This window comes from Ochotona curzoniae, unplaced genomic scaffold (genome assembly GCF_017591425.1).
Source record: "Ochotona curzoniae isolate NIBS_2020 unplaced genomic scaffold, NIBS_Ocur_1.0 contig_3432, whole genome shotgun sequence".
Lineage (NCBI taxonomy): Eukaryota > Metazoa > Chordata > Mammalia > Lagomorpha > Ochotonidae > Ochotona > Ochotona curzoniae.
Genome location: NW_024465859.1, coordinates 1644932 through 1669568, shown reverse-complemented (window position 1 = coordinate 1669568; position 24637 = coordinate 1644932). Strand labels below are relative to the sequence as shown.

At 36.9% G+C, this 24637-nt stretch overlaps 1 protein-coding gene across 3 annotated transcripts in view; it reads right to left on the bottom strand.

Moving 5' to 3' along the window:
• Positions 1 to 24637, bottom strand: part of NELL1 (neural EGFL like 1) — an 824967-nt gene that overhangs the window by 568148 nt on the left and 232182 nt on the right. For all 3 annotated transcript variants that reach the window (XM_040980278.1, XM_040980279.1, XM_040980280.1), the window contains one exon: positions 18140 to 18268. In XM_040980278.1, the coding sequence (XP_040836212.1) occupies positions 18140 to 18268 (129 nt within the window). The remainder of the gene's footprint in view (positions 1 to 18139; positions 18269 to 24637) is intronic.

Below are 24637 nucleotides of genomic sequence, written 5' to 3'. Positions count from 1 at the left end.
AATTTCTCTGGAATGAAGGTCTCAAATATTTTCTCTGACTTTGGGATTGGGAAATGTCCCAGGAAACCAAATAATCACAGAACTCTTCAGGAGATTCTGCTCCTCATATTCAGGACGAGATAAAAGAAAAATACATTGGGTTGACCCAAATGTAAGTGCATCCATAATCCTTCTAGGATTTATATCTTCACTGCTAATAATCAAGATTGTAAAATCTATAGTATATCACATGCTATTGAACAAAATGGAGTATGTCAAAGCAACCAATATCATGTCTGATTTGGTGGGGGAGTCAAGGGATGCTAATCTGCTTATTCCTTTATAGTCATAGCACCTACTAAAGTACCAGAGAACAAGAGAGGCAAATGTGGGTGAAGAAAGGGAAGAAAGAAGACAGATCAACTGTTTAAAATATTTTAAACTGCAGGGATTCAAATATGTGTCATTTGAATCACTGGACATCTTTTAAAAAGAAAACAGGACCACCCTGCCACATGTATTTATTGCAATGTGGAATGCAACAATGAATAAGACCTACTCAGTTTTTGTTCTTCTGTTGTTGTGTACCACTTCAAGGTAAAAAAAATCAAATTGATAGGGAAGGCACAGAAATAATCCCCAAAGCTATTGCTTTGTGTTCACACAGCTACAGCTAATATCAACCCTCATCCTGGCCACACACATCTCACTCCATCGATGATGGGACTCTGAGGCTCAATGCCTATGATTAACCTTGTGGCCTGTGAGCATCTTCAGTCACTGAGCAAAACTCAACAATGACCATGTCCTGTCACTCTTAAGATCAAAGGAAACCAGAATTTTAAATGTTCAACAACAAAAAGAAAACAAAGAGTTCTGAGGTTTCTCCTTAGTGATCCCATATTCTAATTAACCAGAAAGAACCATTCTCTGAGCAAACTCTTAATCAATTTGACCACATTTCCCATTATTTCCAAATTTAAGGTGCATGATTCAAAGCAGAAATTATTGTAGAGAAAAGGTTTTTATGCCCTTGGAAATATTAATAAAAAGCTGTTTATTTAGAAGACAACACAATCAAGAGTAGGAATGTTAGAGTTTATTTCAACAAAGTACATGTACACATATAAGCACATATACACATAAACATATATGAATCATACCGTCAAGAAGAGTTGATTTTTAAACTTTCATCAGCCCAGAATTTCTTTTGTAATGACATGGTTTGTTTGTTTTTCTTTTTCTTGAACAGAAACCAGAGATTTATCATGCTGAAACCCTAACTAAATGAGCTGAAAGGAGATTTATAAAGCAAACAAACAAAAAGATTTACAGTTTCTTTCTCAGAGCAGCTAAAAATTATGGAAAAACTCATTGACCTTTCAAGAAAAGAACTTGGCTCAGCCAACCAGAAACTAAGTGCACCTAAGAGGCTTCCAATTAATCCTTTAATTTAAATTCTTTGTCTTTCTCCAGTAAATAATGCTGGGGGGCCACTGCATCCCATTCATTCCTTTTGAAGTGTCATTACCTGAGGTCATCACCAAAAACACATCCCATCACATTAGGCACTAAGCATCACATTACTGACAATCTTTAGAAAATTGAGAATTTGGAGAATTAGAAAAGAGAAATAGGACAAGTAATAGGAATAGCTGATTCTGCAGGACAGTCTAAGAAGAGAGAAGAGGCCACACCAAGGATGCCTGCCCAAGCTTGGAACTGTGACCCTCCAAAACCATGACCCAACTAAATTACATTTCTTGTGCAGTTACTTGCTCAGTTGTTTGAGGCAGTAATGACAGCTGATGACTACATCAAATGTTCTAGAAGGCTAATGTCACAAAGTTCTCCAGAGGGAAAGATTACATATACACTGAGGAATCATACCTTAATCTGGAGGAGGCTTACTCCTTCTGTGCTGATCTAATGTCACAAAAATAACCCAAACCCCTTTCTAAGAGAGCAAGCTACGTTCACTCAGGACTCACAACAAGAAGAGGAAGTGAAAACTGACAAAGTACCTCATCGAGATTCTTTCACATGGAGCAGACATTGTGGTACAGTGAGTTAAGCATTTTTTTTCCTTGAACTCTTGCAGCCCCTCCCAAAATGTAAGTTCAAGTCCAGGCTACTCCACCTTGATCCAGCTCCCCGCTAATATACCTAGGAAGCAGTAATGATGGTTCAAGTACTTGGGTCTTGACACCCACAAGGGAGACCCAGATTAAGTTCTTGGGTCCTGGCTTCAACCTGGCATAGAGCCCAGCTGTTGTGGCCATTTGGAGAATGAAAGACTTCTATCCCTGTCTCTTAAAAAATATATGTTTTGATAGCCTGCTCTCCATTTCTATTTTGCTCTCATAAAGAAAATGCATTCATACATGAAGAATGTAGGCATGCTGTTTATGACAACGCAATCATGGGCAAATAATCTCAGCGCCTTGGTTTTATAGGGATAGCAATAATATCTAGTCTGTAGTTATAAAAGAACTAAGAAATGAGTTGTATAATGTAGACTAGCAAACCAGGAAGCCAAGATAGATTCCAGTATGTTTCTATATTTCTGAATAAAAAAGAGGGCTCCCAATGAAACTGTTAAATATACCCTGACAGTAGAAAACTAGACTTTCTACCATTGTCTACACCTACAATGCTATGATGTCCTTTGTAGCAGAATGTTGGACTTGTGACTCTTGCTAAAGGACTATGCCATTGTGATACTATGGGAGAAACAGTATAATGCATATAAAAGGCTATTTCAGTGGCTGGCATGAAATAGATGGAGAGAAAATTATTTGAGCAGTGCCAAAAGCATTATCATTATTTTTTAACCACATGGCTGAATTAGAGTATTGAAGTGGTTTGATATAGAAAAGTCTAAATTTGGTATTAGAAGTTACAGGTGAAATTTAGCATCTGACCTTCACTTCCTTCCTGCAGAGATGAAAACTGGGAGTTGAGAACCAGAGATCAACTCCCTGACTGCATTTGCTGGGACACCATTTTCAGTTGAATATAAGAAATCATTAAAATATTAAAATATAAGTGCACAAAATACACTAATATTTGCAGAAGCTATAGTTAGTTCACTCATTTATGCATTCAATATTTATTTACCAGGTATGTACCAGGGAAGAGTTCATGCTACAACTTCAGCAATTAAGGGAGTAGTCAAAACTCCCAGGAATCACTGGGCCAACTGCCCATACTAATTGAGAATATCTGTGTATGAAATATATTAAACAATGAGACTATGTTTTAGGAGAGGACAAAAATGAAAAGAGCCTTAAGCCTAAGTTAAGATTTAAGAAGCCAATGGTTTGTCATTTTGTTTTCCTTTATTTGCCAAATTTTGATATAAGGATGCTCCATATATGACTTTTAAAAGTACATAACATAAAATAAAAATTAAGAACAGGCATTTGTATACCAGACTGTAATATATGAAGTACTTTACTATATGTTGTTCCCTTAATCTTTTGTCCACTCCCTTGAGGTATTCAACTCTCATTCTGAAGTAAATTGATGAAAAAATTAAGACCCAAAAAGAAAAAGGGACAAGGGCAATTTTCAGAGCATGCTCAAGTGAGGCAAATTAACTCTTAACTGAGCTAGTGTGTCAGAAAGAAAAATATATATTCAAAGAAAATATGACTTTTATGTAATAAGTCTGCCAAAGCCTAGAAGTGGAAAAAGACACTTAACCAAATGTATCCTGAAAAATAAGAGTTGCAACAGGAATGAACAGGAGTTATATTTGCCCTGAACCATTCCATAGACCTATGAATCACCGTTAGTGTCAGAAGATGTTGAGAGTAATTTCTGGCTCTTTCAAATGCTACTTGTATGATGCTGAGCTCTGCTTTCTTTATTACCAATTGGGAGTAAATACGATAACAAGGATGGGCATTTTGGTGCAGCGGGTTAAGCTACCTCTTGGGACTCCTGCATTCCTTCTGAGCACATGATAACACTTTCACACAAGATTTTCTTAATTTTTACAGCTATTCTGTAGATTAAAAGCTAATCAAAACTAAGTTTGTCTAGGCTCCATTTCTATGTCACCAAGATCTAGCCCAGTTTCTATAGTACAGCAGTTACACCAGAAGTGGCTTCTGCGTGAACAAATGAAGATCTGATTCCTGCAGATTCTTTTTACTGAAATATTCATCATCTTGCAGATTTTGTTGATTGCATACAATATTAAGGTGGAAAAAGACACCTTGAGGTGTGTTTAATTATGGATTCCTATCTTTACAAAAACTACACCTTCTATGTTTTGGTATTGAAAGAGTTTACAGAAAACCCAACGCTAGCTAATAGCTTCTAAGGAACTGCTGTGCAGATTCAGGGATTTCTTCCCATCTGTTTTAAACTCCTCATCACTTCTGCTACTGCCAAGTGATGCACATTGTCTTTTGAAAATGACAACTGGCTCCCTAAAACTCTAATGTGAATTTTCCTGAGACCAGCTAAAGAAACTCAATTCATTAGATAGATTATGGCTCATGTGTCGCTTTCAGCATTGTGCACAATTATGTTCTCATTTGACTGAAAAGGTAATAAGTTTATTTGTTTAGATTGGGGAGGAAAGAATGGAAATGAGTAGTTAATCTCTTTACAAATGTTCACAAGGACTTGGATTGTTTTTCCCATTTTGCTCTGACTCTTTTACCTTGTGTGGAGCCTGGAACAGATTGGACACTCAGTATGTGAATTTTGAACAGTGAATAATTGGTGGTATGATGTGGAGTACTTTGACATTAGATACGTATTTTTGGATGAAAAGGAAAGTTAACATTGATGTTAGGTAGTGTGCTAAGCAGATCTTCATACTTGTTATTTTTAAAGAAACTCTCTTAAGGGCCCAGCGCCGTGGCCTACCAGCTAAAGTCCTCGCCTTGAATGCACCGGGATCCCATATGGGCACCAGTTCTAGTCCTGGCAGCTCCACTTCCCATCCAGCTCCCTGCTTGTGGCCTGGGAAAGCAGTCGAGGACGGCCCAAAGCTTTGGGACCCTGCACCCATGTGGGATACCAGGAAGAGGTTCCTGGATCCTGGCTTCGAATTGGCATAGCATTGGCTGTTGTACTCACTTGGGGAGTGAATCATCAGATGGAAGATCTTCCTCTCTGTATATCTGACTTTCCAATAAATAAGTAAATCTTAAAATAAAAAAAGAAACTGTTTTAAATAGTAAATGTATTTATTTGAAAGAGTGCCAAAAACGGGGACAGGGAGGTGGAGTAGGAGAAGAGGAATGAAAGAAATATTTTCCATCTGGTGCTTCATGGCCTAACTGTGCAACAAAATTCCACAGCACTGGCTGGACCAAGCTAAAGCCAGAAGCCAGGAAATCCTTCCAGAGCTCCCACTTGTGTGGCAGTGGCTTGAGCCACCATTTGTTACTTCCCAGGCATATTAGCAGGGAGATGGATCAGATGACCAGGACAAGCAGGATTCAAACATGCAATGTTCAATGCAATGCAATGAATATACAAACATCATTTTGACATGTAATGCAGTAGTCCCAGAAGGAGTCCCAGCAGTTCCACAAGTCCAGCCCCAAGAGTTCAGTGTGGTATAGATCAAACACCCAGAGAATAGATTTTAAAATCTCTTTTGATACAACACCTAATCAACCCCTTCCACCCCATCAATCAATCTATCCTGTTAATTTCTCCTCCTCTCACTTTTTGTCCTTGTCCACTACAGCTTGCTAAGGCAACTGCTGCAGACTGACAATCAATGTCCTTGACTGCTTGCTGCACTCTATCCTCTGCTGCAGCCAGAATCACTTTTCAGAAGGATAAATTCAATCACCTCTTCTAAAAACGCAAACTTTTTCTATTGCCTTTAAAGTAGAACCCAAATTCTAATAAATCCTGCAAGATCTCCTGATGGTGCCTTCCTCTACTCCTGCCACTCGCTCTCCACCTCCCACACTGGGTCCCAAGCACATAAAGCATTCATTTCCTCCTTTGTACCTCTACATTTTCAGAGGTGCGATTCATATGTCTTCCATGTCCTCACACCCTTTTTCTAGTTTGTGATTCTATTTTATCATGCACCTTGATAAGCTTATACTACCTCATATTTCCCCTCCAAACATTCAGTAGCCTTCACAGTCACTGTAGTCCTGATTTTTCAAAACTATGTTGGCAAAGGAACAAGCCCAAATGGTAAACAAACATATGAAAAAATGCTCCAGTTCCCTGGCAATAAGGGAAATCCAAATTAAAACATCGATGAGGTACCACCTAACACCAGTAAGATTGGCCCACATAAACAAGAACACCAACGACACTTGTTGGCGAGGATGTGGGGAAAAGGGAACCTTACTCCACTGCTGGTGGAGCTGCAAGTTGGTACAGCCTTTATGGAAATCAGTCTGGAGAACACTCAAACAACTCAAAATCTGCATACCATATGACCCAGCAATAGCACTCCTAGGAATATATCCAAAACACCTGTTTTACGACAAACCAACATGCATCCCTATGTTCATAGCAGCACAATCAGTAATTGCAAAAACATGGAAGCAACCGAAATGCCCATCAGCAGAAGATTGGATAAGAAAGCTTTGGTTCATCTACTCCATGGAATACTACTCAGCTATTAAAAAAAACCAAAATGCAGTTCTTTGTGGCTAAATGGGCCCAACTGGAAACTATAATGCTAAGGGAAATAAGCGAATCCCAAAAGGTTAGATACCACATGTTTGCCTTGATTTAACCTGTAATTTTTGTTTGTTTATTTGTTTGTTATTTTTTGAACCTATCATTGATACTGTCTCAACCCAGATGTTTTGAAGAATTGAACTTGCATTATTTTTAACATATTGTTTACTCAATACTATGTCAATTAATTCCATAACGTTGTATATTGACACTGATGTTTTGTTGGGGCTTTTAACTGACCGGAACTTTACTCTGTTAGCTCTACCTTCAGACCAGAGAAGGTCTCCCCAAGAGGCCACTGAACTTATCTGGACAATAAGATGCTGGACTTTATGCTAGGTATATGCTTGCAATGAAGGAATCTCAACTGAACTTGAACTATGGTTATGCAGCAAGGTGGAGGAATCCACAATGGGGGGAGGGGTGTGGGAGGGGTGGGGGGAATCCCCAGTGCCTATAAAACTGTATTACATAATACAATGTTAATAGCAATAAAAAAAAACTATGTTGGATTTTTTTTTGCTAATGCCAAGAATTAGCTTTTCCCTTCCTCACTATTCACATATTCTGAATAATATAATTAGCACTTCATTATATCTAATTGAACCTTTATTATGGTCAAATCCTGACACTTACTAAAATACTACTTTGTACTGGCTTCTGCCTTATACATTTTGGATCACCTTAGTTCTTATAGAAAGCTTTAAAAAGACTACTGAGACAGATATTAGCACATTAATTTTATAAAGGATAAGTCTAAAAGATGAAGTCCCAGGCTTGAGTTAAAAAAAATAATAGTGGATCTAACAAAAATAGTCCTCATGTTTCCACAAGTCCTCTGCTGTTCTCTAATTGCATTACACAGTTCTTGTTACTCAGAGAAGCTTCACAACAGCAGCAACAAAGTGGGAAAGTTGTGATTTGAGCTCTTCCTATTTCTGTCTAGATATTAGGCATGTTGGAAATAAATCGAAGCATTTTTTTAAATGGAAAAATCATTTATAGTGCTAAAACTTGGATTTCTCCTAGAAAAGTAAGCCAAGATATACTCCATTCTTCTTTGCCTTTTTTGTTATATATAAAAAGGTTAAGTACTATAAAAACAGCAATATATACATGTCTTTAAAGGTGATATTCTAAAATCTTAAAATTTCAGAGTCCTGAAGATGTTTCAGTGTGATTTCTGAGGGTAAAACTACATCACAGGAAAACTCTATAATGCTATCCTTGTGCTCTTGGTTTCAGGGTACCACCCAACATCAAGCAGTGTGAGATCGAGTCAACTGTGAAACCCCAGGTTCTCACCATGAAGTGATGGTTAAAAATAAGGAGACAGGACCAGGGTTATTGGCACAACAGGTAAAACAACCAGCTGCAACACCTGCACCACATATGGGCACTGACTGGTGTTCAACTGCTCCACTTTCAACCCAGCGCCATACTAATAGACAGGGAAATAAGCAGAATATTGCTCAAGGGCATGGGGCCCTGCCATCCATGTAAAAGACCTGGTAAGATACTCCTGGATATAGCGAAAGCTCCAATTTAGCCATTGCAAGTGTTTGGGGAGTGAATCAGTAGTTGATAGACCTCTCTCTGGTTCTGACTCTCTCCCTAACTCTGACTTTCAAATAAACAAATAATTAAAAAATAAGAATGAGAAAGATCACAATCACAAGTATTTGGAGAAAGGCAGAGACAAAATCAAACTACTCTTCCTGATGCTCTCAATGACAGTTCATCTGTTTTCCCATCCAAGCCGCAGCTAGAAACCTTATGGGGAATATCAACTGTGGAAGCAATGTTGCCTAAACTGGCTCTTTGTCTTCAGCATGTCTCCAGCCCAAGTTGCCTCAATGTGGCTCTGAATATAATTTTCCCAACATAGCAATTTAAATCTATTATCTCCTCTCTATCTCAGCCTCTCACCTAGTTCCCATGCAATCTATAAAAATAATCTCCTTTTATCATGCATTATGGGTAAAATTAATGAATACATATCTCCTAGGTGCAAATATGTATTGATTTAATTAAATATAGGTATGCGCTACTGCACCAATCATGCACATGATGGTATTACACCAAAATCAGAACTAAAGGATGAGATGTAAATAAACATAAATGAAAGTTATAATACTTTACAAACCACAGTTGATCTACTTTTAAAAATACAATGATGTCTGTACCCTATATGGGCACACACTGGTGTACAGGATAAAATAAAACTTGAGGCATGCTTAGAACATTTGAACTTCTGACCATCAGCCACATCTCCATTTTCCTTTCCTACAAAACATCTTATGTTCTAGCACTACTGAATTCATTGTGGTATTGATTTCCCCCAGCCCCCGACAATGGCCCTTCTTCACATTTCCTCTTACAGACCATCTCATGCTTTTAAAAAAATATATATATATATATTTATTTTTCATTGTAAAGCCAGATATGCAGAGAGGAGGACAGACAGAGAGGAAGATTTTCCATCTGCTGATTCACTCTCCAAGCAGCCGCAACAGCCAGAACTATGCTGATCCAAAGCCAGGAGCCTGGAGCCTCTACTGAGTCTCCCACATGGGTGCAGGGTCCCAAGGTTTTGGGCCATCCTCAACTGCTTTCTCAAGCCACAAGCAGGGAGCTAGATGGGAAGAGGGGGCCACCATGATTAGAATGAATACCCACATGAGATCCTGGCATGTGCAAAGCAGGTATGTTAGCCACTAGGCTACCATGCCAGGCCCCAGATCATCTCATTCTTAAGGACCCAGTTTAAATTATCAGTTCATCATCCCTGCCTCTAACAAACCAATCTGTGAAGACTCATTAGCAGAATACATTCCTCCCACCAAGAAACTGAAATCCTAAGATGTAGAGCCTACTGAATTTTCATTGTCTGATTGTAAGGATCACATCCTGTTTAGACAGTAAGCTCCTAGAGGACAGGATCTGTGGATTAATCACCTTCAGACTCCAGAAGCAAACACAGGACTCCAACCACACAGCTACACATCAATGTTCGCGGAAAGAATGGTATAAGACATTGGTCTTAACATTTTCCTTTATGCCCCTGGTTGAACTCCATGTAAAACTGGACAAACTCCATGTTACAGGATTTCAGCAGGTGCAATCCATCTAAATAACCACATTAAGGATACTCCCTGGAGTTGTACAACACAGAATTTTCTCTTTTATAAACTCAACAGTGGTACAATACAAAATAGTGTGTATATGTCTATATAGCTAGGCATTTGAATATTTCTAGAGCATGCATACAAAAATGTATAGAAGAAAAATATCTGAAGACCTGAGCTCCAGTCCAAGCACTCCCACTAACAAATACATGGATAGTCGTCTTAATAATGTAGAGTTAATTCATTATTTTCATAAATATTATGCCTAGTTATGATGAGCCTTTAAAAATGTTTTCATGTTCAGTATCTTATTTAACTTTCACAACCAGTTGGTGAAGTAGGCCTTATCTACACGTCATTTTTGGTCTGAGAGAAAAAAAACAGGGCACCAAAGAAGCAGGCAACTTTCTGAGGCCACTCAGCTAGTACGTTACACAGCCAAGATCAGAGAGATCTCCCGGTTCCTATCCCTCGCTTAATGCTCTTTCCTACAGCACCTCCTTGAGATTTTTCAAGGAAATAAAAGCAAAATAAGAAATATTTTAAGCTATATGCAGAGAAACGTAAACTTCAGAAAGGTATTACCTGATTTATCCCTCTGCTTAAAGTTTTCTATTCTATATTCTCACTGCTTCAAGTTTTTCACATTGTTTTGCAAACTGCCTAAAATTTAAAATGCAAGGATTCATTTAACTAGTAAGAGAGAATACATTTATCCCTAACAATGTTAGATGGATATTGATCATTTAAAAATGTGTGTAGGGCCCAGCGCATTAGCCTAGTTGCTAAAGTCCTCGCCTTGCATGCACCGGGATCCCATATGGGAGTTGGTGCTAATCCCAATGGTCCAGTTTCCCATCCAGCTCCATGCTTGTGGCCTAGGGAAGCAGTCAAGGATGCCCCAAAACCTTGGGATCCTGTACCCATGTGGGAGACCCAGAAGAAGCTCCTGGACCCGGGCTTTGGATCGGCACAGCTCCAGCCGTTGCAGCTGCTTGGGGAATAAACCCATGAAAGAAGATCTTCCTCTCTGCCTCTCCTCTCTCTGTATATCTGACTTTCCAAAGAAAATAAAAATAAATCTTTTTTAAAATGTGTGTAAGTTCATGGTATTAATAGCTTTCCTCTTAGAATAAAACTGAGAACTTCACATGGGAGATACTATGAATCTTGGTTGCATAAAATGAAGAGCTGGGTAACTTTACAATATGAGGCGATATATTTCTAAAAGAAAAAAATGGAAAAATAGTTTTAGTATTTTTACCATTATGAAACATTGAATGTTTAAGCAACTGGATAATGCATATCATGATTGGACATCACACAGAAAATCCTTGTATAGAGACACTACAAAGCCAGTATAGTAGCACAGCAAGTAAAGCCGCCATTACAATGCCAGTTTGGGTACAAGTTGGAAACCCAGTTGCTCCATTTCTGACCCACCTCCCTGCTAATTTGCCTAGAAAAGCAACACAATATGGCCCAGGTGCTTGACCCAGTACCTACTTGTGAGACCCTGAATTAGTTCTGGGCTCCAAGTTTCAACATGGCCCAGCCCAGGGCATTGTCTCTCATCATCTCTACTTCTCTACCTATAACTCTGCCTTTCAATAAATAAATCTTTCAAAACCCGTTTATGGCACCACATAAAGTATATAAATTCTCAAGCCTCAGTAAAATATGTTTTTCAAATATTAGAGCTTTAAAAAATACAGCTGAGATCATATAGTAGTGATCATGGGTAAAGCCAGCGATAATGAAAGCAAGAAAATAGAAGGGAAATGGGTAGCTAAATCCTATTAAGTCTTTGAGTAAGTTTCAATATAATTACCTGAAGTCAGAGGACCACTGAGAAGAACACACACAAAAAAATCAATACTTAAAGGCTTAAACTTAATGAGGGAGACATTTTTTTAATTTAGTGACAAAAAAGCCTCCCAAGATCAGAAAGCTAATTAACAAAACAAATTATATATCTTCCTAGACACACAGCAGGATGGCATTTGCCAACCTCATGTGCACTTAGGTATAACCAGTGACCGGATTCTGGCCAATGACATTTGCACAGCCCCGATCCATAGAACCCTTCTGCTGATAGTTTTCTATTCGCTCTCCCATTCCAAGGCAACGTGCAATGTCATATATGGCACATGACAGGGTCACAAGAGGGTGGACTCCAGAGTGTCTGACACAACTTTCCTATAAATGAAGGCATGAATCAGCCTACATTCTTTCTTGCTCACTTTTCTCTCCTCTCCTCTTTACTTCTTCTGACTTAAACTTTAACAGCTCATTTCAAAGATATCTGAAAATAAGGCCTACAGAGAGGGAAATGTGGAGTTGCAAGAGTGTATATTGTTGTGCTCACTAGCCATCAGATGCTGCAGGAGGCCAGAAGCAGGCTGAAAACGGTGAAGTTCGTAAGGATTGGGTATTTGTGATTTGTACTACAGTGGATGTTGGGGGTGAGAAGAATGGAATCAAGGATGACGTCTACATCTTATGAATGGAACAACTGGGGGAATGGGTGTTCAATTCCTGTGCCTGGGAGAAAAAAGCATGTGTGTCTACTCTCAGGACTCTGGAACCCATAGGAGCTTTGCAGTTCAGTATTCAGCTACATTATGAACTAACTGGGCTTCTGTGAACTTACTTGGAAACCTAATCAGTGCCTACCACATTTTATCACAAGGAAACAACTAAAAAATCCCAATAATGTTTCACAAATGAGCTTTATAAATACAGTTTCAAAAAAAGAGCAAAGAGATTTAACCTCTAGCTCTGATGACTGCCCCAATTGTTTTAAGGTTCCTTTAGCAGCACAGAGTTTAACAATTAACTCCTTGGTTTAACCCAAGTTCAACAACCAGGGTTTTGGATTTGAAGCTTGCTTAATTTATGTTACAATTCTAAGAAGTGTTGGCATGGGGGTTAGGAAGAGCTTAAGTGGGGATTGGATGGCAAAACATCAGGAACAGATGCTTTTGCAAAGCAGTTTAGGATATAAAGAAACAGAGAAACAGAGATGGGGCTGGAGGAGGGGGGAGTCCAGGTTCAGCTGCATGAGAAGTTTGCAGAAAGATGATTTGTCAGTTATTCTGATCATAGCAAAGGCTAGATCTCTACATGAATGGGGAGATACAATTTCACAGATATCTGGATAACAGATCTCTGCATGAGCCATGATGACTTAACAGAAAGTCAAAATGGATACTCCAAGGTATTCCCATCTGAAGCATTTTGAGTGCTTGGGAAAAATACGTGTGGGAATAATGAAATGCAGTTTGCTAACAATGAATGATCAGAACAGGCTTTTGATACCTGTCCTGTCAAAATCAAAACTTCAGGAGAGTAAAGTCAGGATTTGAGTATAAACTGGCCAAGCAGATCATAATGTTTATGTGTTTGGTAAAACGCAAAACATTTAGATTTAAAATAAAGAAAGCAGAGTTACCTGATTAATTTCTGGATAATTAAAAGTATAACTAACCACACTAGGTTATTTTGCCACACAGCCTCTTACACAAGAGTGTACAAAATCTTGTTTCTGCCTCCGTTCAATATCTACCTGCAGGGCTATTCTGAGGACTGCTTTCTCTTTGAACTCTGCTCTACCACTTTCCTGGCATCTCACTACTCAAAGGATCAGACACTTCTTCATCACCTGCAGTCACGTGGAGGAAGTTATAAGTCACCCTGATAACCAGCTGCTGTGTTTCAGACTTCACAGTAGCTTTCTTGCATGAATCGATTAAATTCACACAAAGACAGGTGATTTTTTCCAAAATATTTCTCTGAACACAGTTCCACTTATGTTTTGCTGAGGAAGAAAGGAGTTCATCTGTCTAAATCATTATGTTTAACACCCACTGCCAACAACATTCCCTGGAAGAACTGATAACACCTGATCCTTCCATCTGAAAACACTTGTCCATTTCTACCTGAGAAGTCTGAAAAGCATGAATATAGGGAGCACATATTCTCAAAATATTGTCCTCAATGACTACACACTGTCTCAATTTCAAGAAACATCCTCACAAATATAAAATATAATAATAATGGCAATAATACTTAAACTGTTGGGATCTATCCCGTGTTTAGTGGATAGTATCATTGCCTTATGATCATCCTTATTAGGGAATCCAATTTACCACAGTGGATTTGGCAAAACAAAACACTAATTTATGACTGCGTGGCAGTAAGGCCAAAACAGATTACTGATGACTCAAACAATTTGAACTTTTTCTGATGACGCTCAATGTTTGTTCTACTAAAAATGTCTTTCAGTTATGAGCTGGCAATAACCTTTGTAATTAATTTATAGCAGGTGACATACTGGAAAGCTAAGATAAGTTACGTACACATAAATGATAGTTTTGACTCCCAAATCTTGCAAATTTCAGTGACACAAAAATGATTTCTCACTTGTGCCATACTGTCCATTAACTGTCAGCTGTCACCCTGCTCCACATCATCTTCATTTTGGTGCCCTAACCGAAAGAGAAGCTGAGAATCTTTGATCAGGACCGATGCCAGTTATTATGTCAGAGAGAAAACACAATGAGGCAGAGACCAAAAAAATAAAAACTCAGAGCTTCTATTCTGAAATTCATATCACTCCTACCGATGTTTCATCAGCCAAACATGATGCAGCAAATATGTGAAATATCAATAGTGATTAGGTATAGAGAAGCATAAGCCAGGGAATAACGCACAGGAGAAAAAAATGAGTTGGGTTTCATCTTCATTTCTCTAAGTCTTGGTGTCTAAATTGGTAAAAGAGTGTTAACAGCAGATAGCACTTCCACTCTCGATTTTTCTCACAGATTTACTCTATGACTCAAACACGTAACACACATAGAGTCTGAAAACCTCAGAACACTGTGCAAGTAAAAGAACTATTTATTGCATTTATTGTGAAAGTTTACATATCTGAACGATTAATACACACAGATTACAATGTTGTTTATTCTTATTTGAAATAACTTTCTACCAAAGGAAGAAACGTTTATGACACTCTATACACATAGATTTTAAACCAAGAGGTAAAAGCAGGAGTAGGACATACCCATTGCTATACTTCCTCCACACACTACTTCTAATTTAAACTAATGTAAAAAAATAAAAAACTATCAAAATCCAACTGATTGAAAATGTCATCACAAAGGAAAAGAAGTTCTCAGGCCAAAAGATTCATAAAATAGTAAATGCCAACCAGAGCACTTATCAAAATGAGGAGTATTCCAGCTTGAACTGGACAAGGAGAAATGAAATGGCTTCCTGCGAATTGTACCATAGCTGACAAAGGGGCTTATTATCCTTTATTGATTGGCTAGAAGCTCTGATATCTTCCCTACTGCAGTTTCTCTGACAATCTCTGCAGAACAGGAGTCCTTAATATGCCACAACTCTGCTACCAGTCTAGCAAGTTAAGAAAATTGAAAGTCTTTTGTACTTCTTTTTCAAAGTGAGCCTGAATAGCCCTTGCAAGAGAGCTTGGACAATGTCTGTAATATTTTGTTTTAATTTGCCAGCTAGTCTTGTTCATTGTGGTTTTTACACTGTGGGTCATTTTCACTGCATTTATCCTGGATGAAAAATAACCTGCCTGAAGTAGTTTCTAAGTATCTAGTTCTGTTTAAAGTAAGGTGGGACAATGAGCGTCGCCTCTGATTCTCACCCATCATCTCTGACATTTTCTATCAGATTAGTCTAGAGGGTAATTCTTAGGAGAAAGTTGGGTTAATGTCCAGAAACTCCTACTCCAACCCCTAGTCTAACTTCAGGGGATAATCACAGTTAACCCAAACTAGTGATGGTCACGTCATTTCCTTTACCCAAACACTGGTCTGCTTGTAAGTGGGGGTGGGATGTAACCCAGATCTGAAGAGGGAGACAAAAGAAGTCCTCTGCACAGGGTAATGGCAGAGATGGGGACAGGTGACTCCTTAACAAGGGCTTTCTTTGGATACGAAAGATTATGACCCCACATAGCGATAGTTGGCATCCCCTGACTCTTCCTCTTTTCCCTTTTATGGGGATGCTGGTAGGAAGACACCATGACTGGAGCTGTGGCTGCTACCATGAAATCACAGAAGCATACAAACAGAGACCACAGATCAGCACATAAAGACGACAGAATGGAATGAAACAGATCTGCCCTAATTGTTGGTATTCTCTACGTGATTTTCAGTGCTTCTCATTCAGATACCCAGTATTTGATTTAAACTTACGCCTGAGTTCCATTCTTATTTGCCAGGAGGCTCCAATATTTTGCCACTTCTCCTTACAAATCATCTGGAACTTTTGGAAAGTCCTCCTGATAACAGAGATACAACTGAAGACCCTGTGCATTGCCATTACTCAAAATAGCATCACACTACATGGTGATGAAAGGCCAGTTCACATACTAAGATAAGCAGTAACACATCTGCAAAAGCAGTGATTTGCATCTGAAATAATGTGATCTATAAAATCAGGCCATATATAGAAAAGGCAGGTTTATTATCACATACAATTCTTGGAGGAACTGAATTCACATAATAAACAGCAATATCAATGAGGAATCAAAGTTCCTAACAGCATTAGGAAAATAACATCAGAAATTTTCCTCTCTATTCTTCCAAGTCTCAACAGCTAAAGGAAGGCCCAGGAATGGTGAGTATCCTGATTCCAAACTAGAAGGTCTACAGTGATGAATTCAGTATTTGAATAATTTTATTGTTCCTTCTACCATTATTATAATTTTTCAGCCTGTTGTCATATATACTAAAATATTATCTGACTTACAAGAATCTTCCATGGTAAGTGGAGGAGAGAGTGTTCAGATCTTTAATTTTTTATTATACAATTTCTTGATAGAAAATAGCATACAGTAAGATTCACTATGAAATACTGGAGTTAATAATCCCCTTCCTTTAAATTAACAAATATCTAAAATGGTATTAAAAGGTAAGTGAAAAGTTTAGAATCAAAGAATAGCTTTGTTCTCTCAAGTAACATGCTCTCCTAATCAAATTCAAATCTATAAAATAAGCAAAATAAAGGAATTATTACAATGATGGGGGATCCATTAACTAGAATATATTGATAATTAGAAGGATGGTAGTCATTAAGAAAATCTTTCAAATGAAATTAAAACAGAGGCTACCTACCAGGAGCTGAACACTAGTCATAATTAGATTTGTGAAAAATGAATGCACCTATAGATCATTAAGCTTATGAAATAAGCAAAGACAAATATCACTAACACATGCACTATGAAAATGAAAGCTAAATATACATTTAAAAATTCTTTAGTCAAACCCAAAACTCTAAGCAGTGTTCAGCAATATAGAAAGAGCAAAATTAAAATGATTTTAGCATTGCTGTTATCAATTACTAAATTCTACCTGAAGAAAATCTGACCCACTCAAGAACCAAATCATTTGCAAGAGAATAACTAAGATGTTGCAACAGTCATTCACTTCCACACCAGTTGATTAACAGATCCCCAGTGGCTCAATAGTTAATCAATGAAGACAGCAGGAGGTATTGAACTGACAGAAACCAGAATAAACAGCCCAACTATCACTTTGTCAATTAGAACTTTTCTGAAATAATGGGAGTGATCCTGGTAACATGTTAGAAATGGATGGAATCAGGTGTCAAAGCACGACAGACTCAGACCAGGATCTGAGATAACCTTAGTCCTCTAGGATGTTGATGCAATACGAGTATACAAGGCTCACCAACAGCAGGCTGAACTTGTACAGAAGTGTTCACAGAAGGTAGAATGGAAACGTGGGTCTCTGATGCCTGAGACCATCACCACCATAATGGTATCAGCCCATGAGCCAAACTAAGGAGAACCTCTGTCACTGTGGCTCTTAGCGAAGTTTGGTCATTGATAACACTTGAATTACCCATTAACAAACCCAAAAGTAAAAAGCAAAAATTTTCACTTTGACAGGTGAATGGGATAGTACTTCATTACAAGCTAATGTCAAAATATCATTTGAAATAAGTTATCATGTAACGCTTAATTGTGCTTTTAGATCACAATTTGCTGAAATAAAAAACTGAAAATAATGCATTTATAGTTGTTCCAATGAGTATTAGCTTACACTGATAGCAGAACATAAGATTAGATATTTCTTATTCTGTTGCCTTTTTGTGTTTCAAAACTGCCTTCAAAAAATCTTGCTATCCCATGTTAAGCAAAGCAGCCTGGATAAAACCAAGAGAACAAAGTACCCTGGCTAGTTGGTACTGTTTTATACAGTAAGCCATCATACCAAATTCATACAAAACCTTTAGCCATATGAACTGAGAGCACATTTCTCACAAAGAATTATTCTGTTCCTTACCCTCACAGTAGGCAGAGTCTCCCTGGACAGAGATGTAACCGTTCTTGCACTCACAAGTAGCTTTTGTATTCCAGTTTTTGCATTCTGAATTTTCACCACATTTAGGTCCTTCAGCACAAAAGTTATGACCTAGAAGAAGCAAATGAATTCTTAAAGCACAAAAGAAGAGAATAAAACAACTCCAAATAATAAAGTATTAAATACGCTTTTTTTTTACTATCTTTGTACATGAGTAATTTCTAAATAATTGTCTTATTATGAATTTAGAATACATATAAAGTATATCAAAAGAATATGAGTATACATAAAATAAAATGAATACATCAAGAATTTGTATGTCATGTCTTCACTCCCCATTAGGTCCCCCTCCCGACTGCCAAAGACAACTTTCTGAATTTAGCGTTAATCACTTCCTTTTATAGTTTTATAATTTTACCACATATAGTTACATATTGTCATTCCTAAACAATATATCATTTTGTTTTGTCATTTTTTTAAATTCACATAAATGAAACCATACTGCATTTCCCACCTATAGCATACTTTTTTTCTATGAAAATGTGCTAATGCCAAAAGCATTCGTCAATGTTGTAAATTGTGCCATAGTACAAACATTCCATTTTACCACAAATGCACATCTAACTTACTTGCAGGGTTTAAATTATACACAATGCTTCTATGCAATGATGTCATAGCACTTTTTAAACCATTATTCAATCTATATTTACTCAACACTCTTTTTAGAAAAAGAGTTTTGTTTTAAATTATTTTGTTAGAGATAGACACACAGCAAGGGAAAGAGTAGGACAGAGAGCTTTTCCATTCATGAGTTCATGAATGGGCTGTTTTCTACTTTGAATTCTGTGTGACTTTCATGTTTGTCTTTGACTTTATTCCATCACTCTAGAGCTATTCTTACCTGCATTATTTTCAGTTTCACTTATTCATATTTTCTAGAAATCTATTTTTCAATTTGCTTGATCAATGTTGACAGTGCCTTAGTTTCTTTTTGAAACATTTCTACAAACATATTTCACATAAATTTTCTGAAGGATAACAGAAGTGTTTTCCATCTCTGTTCATCAGAGTTTTCAATCTGAAGTTCGTACTGAGCATCATCCATTATGCCTGATTTGCTTGTAATTCAATATTTTTTTAATTTGTGAGTTCAAATTTTTATAATTTAATATTTAGGGATTATTTTAGGTTTTAGTTTTAAAATTGTATTTCTTGGGAGAAGATTCATGTTAGCTTCTGTTAGGTGCCTAGGGCAACTATCAACTCAAAATCACTTTCAACCACATTTTTGCCTTGTGATGTGAGAATTCAGCCACACAGGGAAAATAAATTCTCCCTCTATGCTTGAAGGAGATCAAAGTTTGCTCTTCTAGGCCCCAACCAAGAATCTGTACTGACAATTTTCCTTCCAAAAAGTGGATATTTCCTACTTTACTCACTAAAGGATATATGCTACAAGATCTTTGCCTTACACATCTCACACTAGCAAATCCCATTCTAGCAGGATGGAATCATACATTTTTAATGTTTCAGGTCTCTGATTTTTTCCCCCTTATTTTCCCCCTTACTTCACTAATAGCTCCACCAACTTTTCACATATTCTACAGAATTTGCAGATGAACTAAGAGGAATTTGTAAAGTCAAAATATGATAAGAAATATAAAAGTCCTTTATCATATTTAAATCAATACATTTTAGAGAACAATAATTACCATGACATATCACATATTGTGGTATCATAGAAAATGATCAATCTGATGTCAAGACATTTAATTTTTAAATCAGGTCTGCAGGTAACAAGCATTATAAACTACTTTATCCACAAAGCTATACGTATAAAGAATGAATGACATTAATGACTTTCAAATTGTTTTGGTCTTCATAGGCAGAAACAGATGAATTGCTATACAGGGTTTAAGAACATTGCTCATGATTCAAACAGAAGTTATGAGTCTATATTTTAGTATATCGACCAAATAACCGTTTCTAGATTAATAATATTAAAATTACAGAACTAGATAAACTTCAATCTCAACCCCTTTCAATTACAGCATTCTAAAAATGAAAGATGTAGTCACTCCTTGAGACATTAGAGAATACACTGCCCTAGGTGACCAGGGTGCTACTACAGTCAGCCTCACTCACCTCTGCCCTACCAAATGGTGATTTTCCCAATTAAAATCCAAACAAGAGCTTACCTTACTAGAAAAGTATCAGGCAATTGAGAATTCTATGAGTGTTTGAAAGGTTTACAAGAATCATTGTAACAAAAAGTACTTGATGTTTTTGCTACCAAAGTGGCAATTTTTTAGCCATCACAGCTCTCTTTGCTACAGGAAATGTCATGAAGTGATCAATAATTAAGTTGTCATATTGTCCTTCATGTTAAAACACTGACTCAATGTCATATAAATGTCCTTCAGTACATGTCATCTTTCCACCCACTTTTTACAGCCTGAACAAGTGTCCTTAAACAATTGCGAATATAAATGTAAACTTCATAAAAACTAGAAATACGCCCCCACAGACATGCACAATTATTTTTATCAATTAAATGAAGATATAGGGCCTTAAATTTTATTTTCTAATGTGTAGCTCTCTATCAAACATGTACTTGTTAAATCACAATGCAGGAAGTGGGCAAACTGTATTTCAAGGATAATGAAGGGCTTATGTAACAAAATGAGGTAATGTCATATCCAGTTTGGTTGAACCTGACCATTTGCCAAAAATGGGAAAATTCTTAAAAGATTCATTCATTTATTTATGGCACAGCAGCAAATATAAACACAAAGATAGAGACACAGAGAGAAAATCGTCCATCTACTGTTTTGCTCAGCAAAATGGCCACAATAATCAGGATTGTACCAGGCTGAAGCCAGCACGGAGGAGTCCATCCAAGTTTCTTACATGGATAGAAATGAACTAAGTACTTGAGGCCTCTTTATTTGCCTTCCCAGGAACATTAACAGGAAGATGCACTGCAAGCAGAGCAGCCAAAAATTTAACCAGCACTAAGACATGATACCCTAGGGTTGCAAGCAATGATTTAATCCATTGCATCACATTCATGAGACTCTTCAGTCAATAGCATTCTCACATATTATTTTTCTTCTTTATTAGAACATATGATCACATTATGGAACATATTTATAAATAAACCACCCATAGTTAAATTGTTTTACTTTGCTATTCTTAAAAAGAGACTCTAGAGTCTTTGAAATCATTCTATAACTAGAACTACATATTGATATTTTTAAGTTGTGCTGACCAAACACAAACCACATTTTAATTACAAAAGCTGCCATTAATCAGCTTCTTTCATCATGCCAGGAATTGCAAGTTGCACATATTGCATTGTTCAATGCTCACAACCCTAAAACTCACTCTTATCTTACAGATTAGGAAAATGTGTCTGGATTATTATTTACCCAAGGTAACCTACCTAGTAAGTGGGAAAATGATGATGTAAATGAAATTCTTATTAAGACAAGTAAGCAAGCAATTCTGAGATTTAAAAACCCGTGATCACAAACAACTCCCAATTACTACTTTCTGATAATAATTGTGGATTACAATCCTTTCATACAATACTAACATTTTTAAAGCATCAATTTAGGACCAACTGCAGATTCTGCCATTTAGTTTTCACCAGAAATTAAATCTGGACAAACACCTGTGTCCCATTATTTCTGGTCTGTGATTGAGAAAATTCTTTCTCTAGAGGCAGTGACACAGGCCCTCATATCTCTAAAGGAAACCACAAAGGAAACAACACTGACAGGTTGTTTCCACGTGCTGTATCACTATGGCCAAAGGACACTGACATTCTATTTGGATGTCCTCACTGGCCTCTTATTGCTCACCCAACTAAAATTGAGCTCTTGATCTGACCTCCCTATTCATCTGTGCTACCTTTATATACCCAAACAACAAAAATAAGAATCACCTTTGCCCTCACTCCTCAAAGATGAGCCTTCCATAAACTTTATAAATTTGATTTCATAAATGTAAGTTGATCTCAATCTCTCTCACTCCACAGCAATCAGAGAAACACACCCTATTCCAAATTACTATCATATCTCAAGCAGATACCACCTTGGTCACCTTCCTTCTCTTTCACACAACAAATCAATTTCCCACAGAAGTTTTTAACACATATAGGGAAACATATCACTCTCTTGAAAATTACCCAAGTATTTCCCGTTTTACTCAAGAATTAATAACATACTGTTTTCTGGACTGTTGCTATAAGAGTAGATCTTAAATATCCCTATTTAAAAATAAGTGTAAAAGTTGGGAACAAGGAAGAGAAATTATCTCTTTGCAGATGACATGGTTTTCTATGCAGAGAGCTGAGTAATTCCATTCAGTGACTAGTGAAACTCTTAAGAGAGTTCTGTCAAGTTGTAGGATATGGAATCAATGCACAAAAATCAATAGCCACTGAATATACAAACAATGTCACAGCAGAGAAAGAATTTTTGAGATCAGTTCCACTCACAATAGCTACATAAACATTTAAATACCTTGAAATAACTTTAACAAGGACACAAGGGATCTTCATGATGAAATTACATAACATTAAGAAAATAGAAGACACCCACCCCCCAAAATGGAAAAGTCTTACAAAGTCTTACCTGTTCATGGACTGGAAGAAGTAATATCAAAATGGCTACACTACCCAAAGCAATTTAGATTCAATGCAATCCCAACCAAAATATTAAGGACATGCGTTTGGAAGAAGGAGAGATCCTGAATAGCTGAAGCAATCTTTTTTTTTAACCTCATAATTTATTTAGAATTAACCACAACACAGTTTTGTAAGTATATGAGTTCTTTCTTTCCTCTCTCCTTTTCTGCCCCTGCCTCAACCCCAATATTATTGCCTGAATTATCACAGTAATATAGTCCCTCATTAAGTTAAAACAGCTTCTGGTATTTAAATGCATCATAGGTATAGGTATATATAGGTAAAGATAACAAGTCTAGTATCATGCTGTACAAATATATTGACCAGCCAACCCATCCCTTGGAATATATCCAAAGGAAATGAAATCTGCATGCAAACAGCCTACAATCCTATACTTATTTGCAATTCACAACAGCAAAGACATGGAAACTACAAAGGTATCTGTGAACGGATGAATGAACAGAAAAACTGTGGTATGTCTATTCTATAGAATACTGCTCAGCAATGAAAAAGAATTAAATCCTACCATTTACAACAAAATAGTCCCAACTTGAGATTATCATGCTTATTAAAGCAATCTTAAACAACAAAAGCAAAGTCAGAAGCATCATAATAACAAATTAAGACATAGTATAGGAGAGTTATAATAAAAATAATCTGAATCTGTCAAAAAAAAAATAAAAACATGTAGGGCGATAAAAGAACAGAAGAGAAATACCAAAAATATATATATATATATATATATATATATATATATATATATCTGCAACCAAATAATCTTTGATAGACACCTAAATTTAATACCCAGGGGAAGGACAGTCTTTTCAACAAATGCTTCTGAACAAATTGGATCTATATGTACAGAAGTATGAAACAAAAAATCACCACCTTACACCACATACAAAAATCAAATCAAAATGGATCAATAATGTAATTCTGCTACCTAATACCATCAAATTACTATGGGAAACCTTCAAGATATTGGCATAGAAAAGAACTGCTCAGAAAAGACTGCAGAAGCTCTGGCAATAAAGAAGAAAATAAACTAATATAATGACATCAAGCTAAAAAGCTTTTGTACTGCAAAGGAAACAAGAGCCAAAGAGAAGATACAACCATCAGAATGGGAGAAAATACTTGCAAGCTGCGTAACTGATAAGGTATTAACAACCAAGATCTAAAAAGAGCCCCAAAACACAACACAAACAATCCTGTAAAGAAATGATTAAAGGAAATGAACAGGCATTTTCCAAAGACTGAAATACAAATGAGCAACAGACACATGAAAAACTGCTCAGGAACACTGGCCATCAGTGAAATATAAAACAAATAAGCAACAAAGAGGTTTCACCTTATTCCAGTTAGAATAACTATCATTCAAAAACTCAAAAAACAATAAACATTGCCAAGGATGTTGGGAGAAAGGCACCTTAATGCTGTTTTATTGGTAATATAAACTAATACAACCATATGGAAGACAATGTGGAGATTCTTAAGAAATCTAAAACTAGGTCTAACAAATGACCAGCATCTGCCTCCTGAGAATTTACCTAAACATGATAAAAATAATAATTTGAAAGAAATATTAATATTCCCATGTTTTGTAACAGCTCAATTCACTATGGCTAAGATATGGAATAAACCCAGATGTCCACCAACTGATGATTACTATATATATAAAACATGATGTGTGTGTGTGTGTGTGTGTGTGAGAGAGAGAGGGAGAGAGAAGGGCATTAGAGAGAAACAGAACAATGAGGGAAGTATGGTTGTTTTCTTAGAATTCA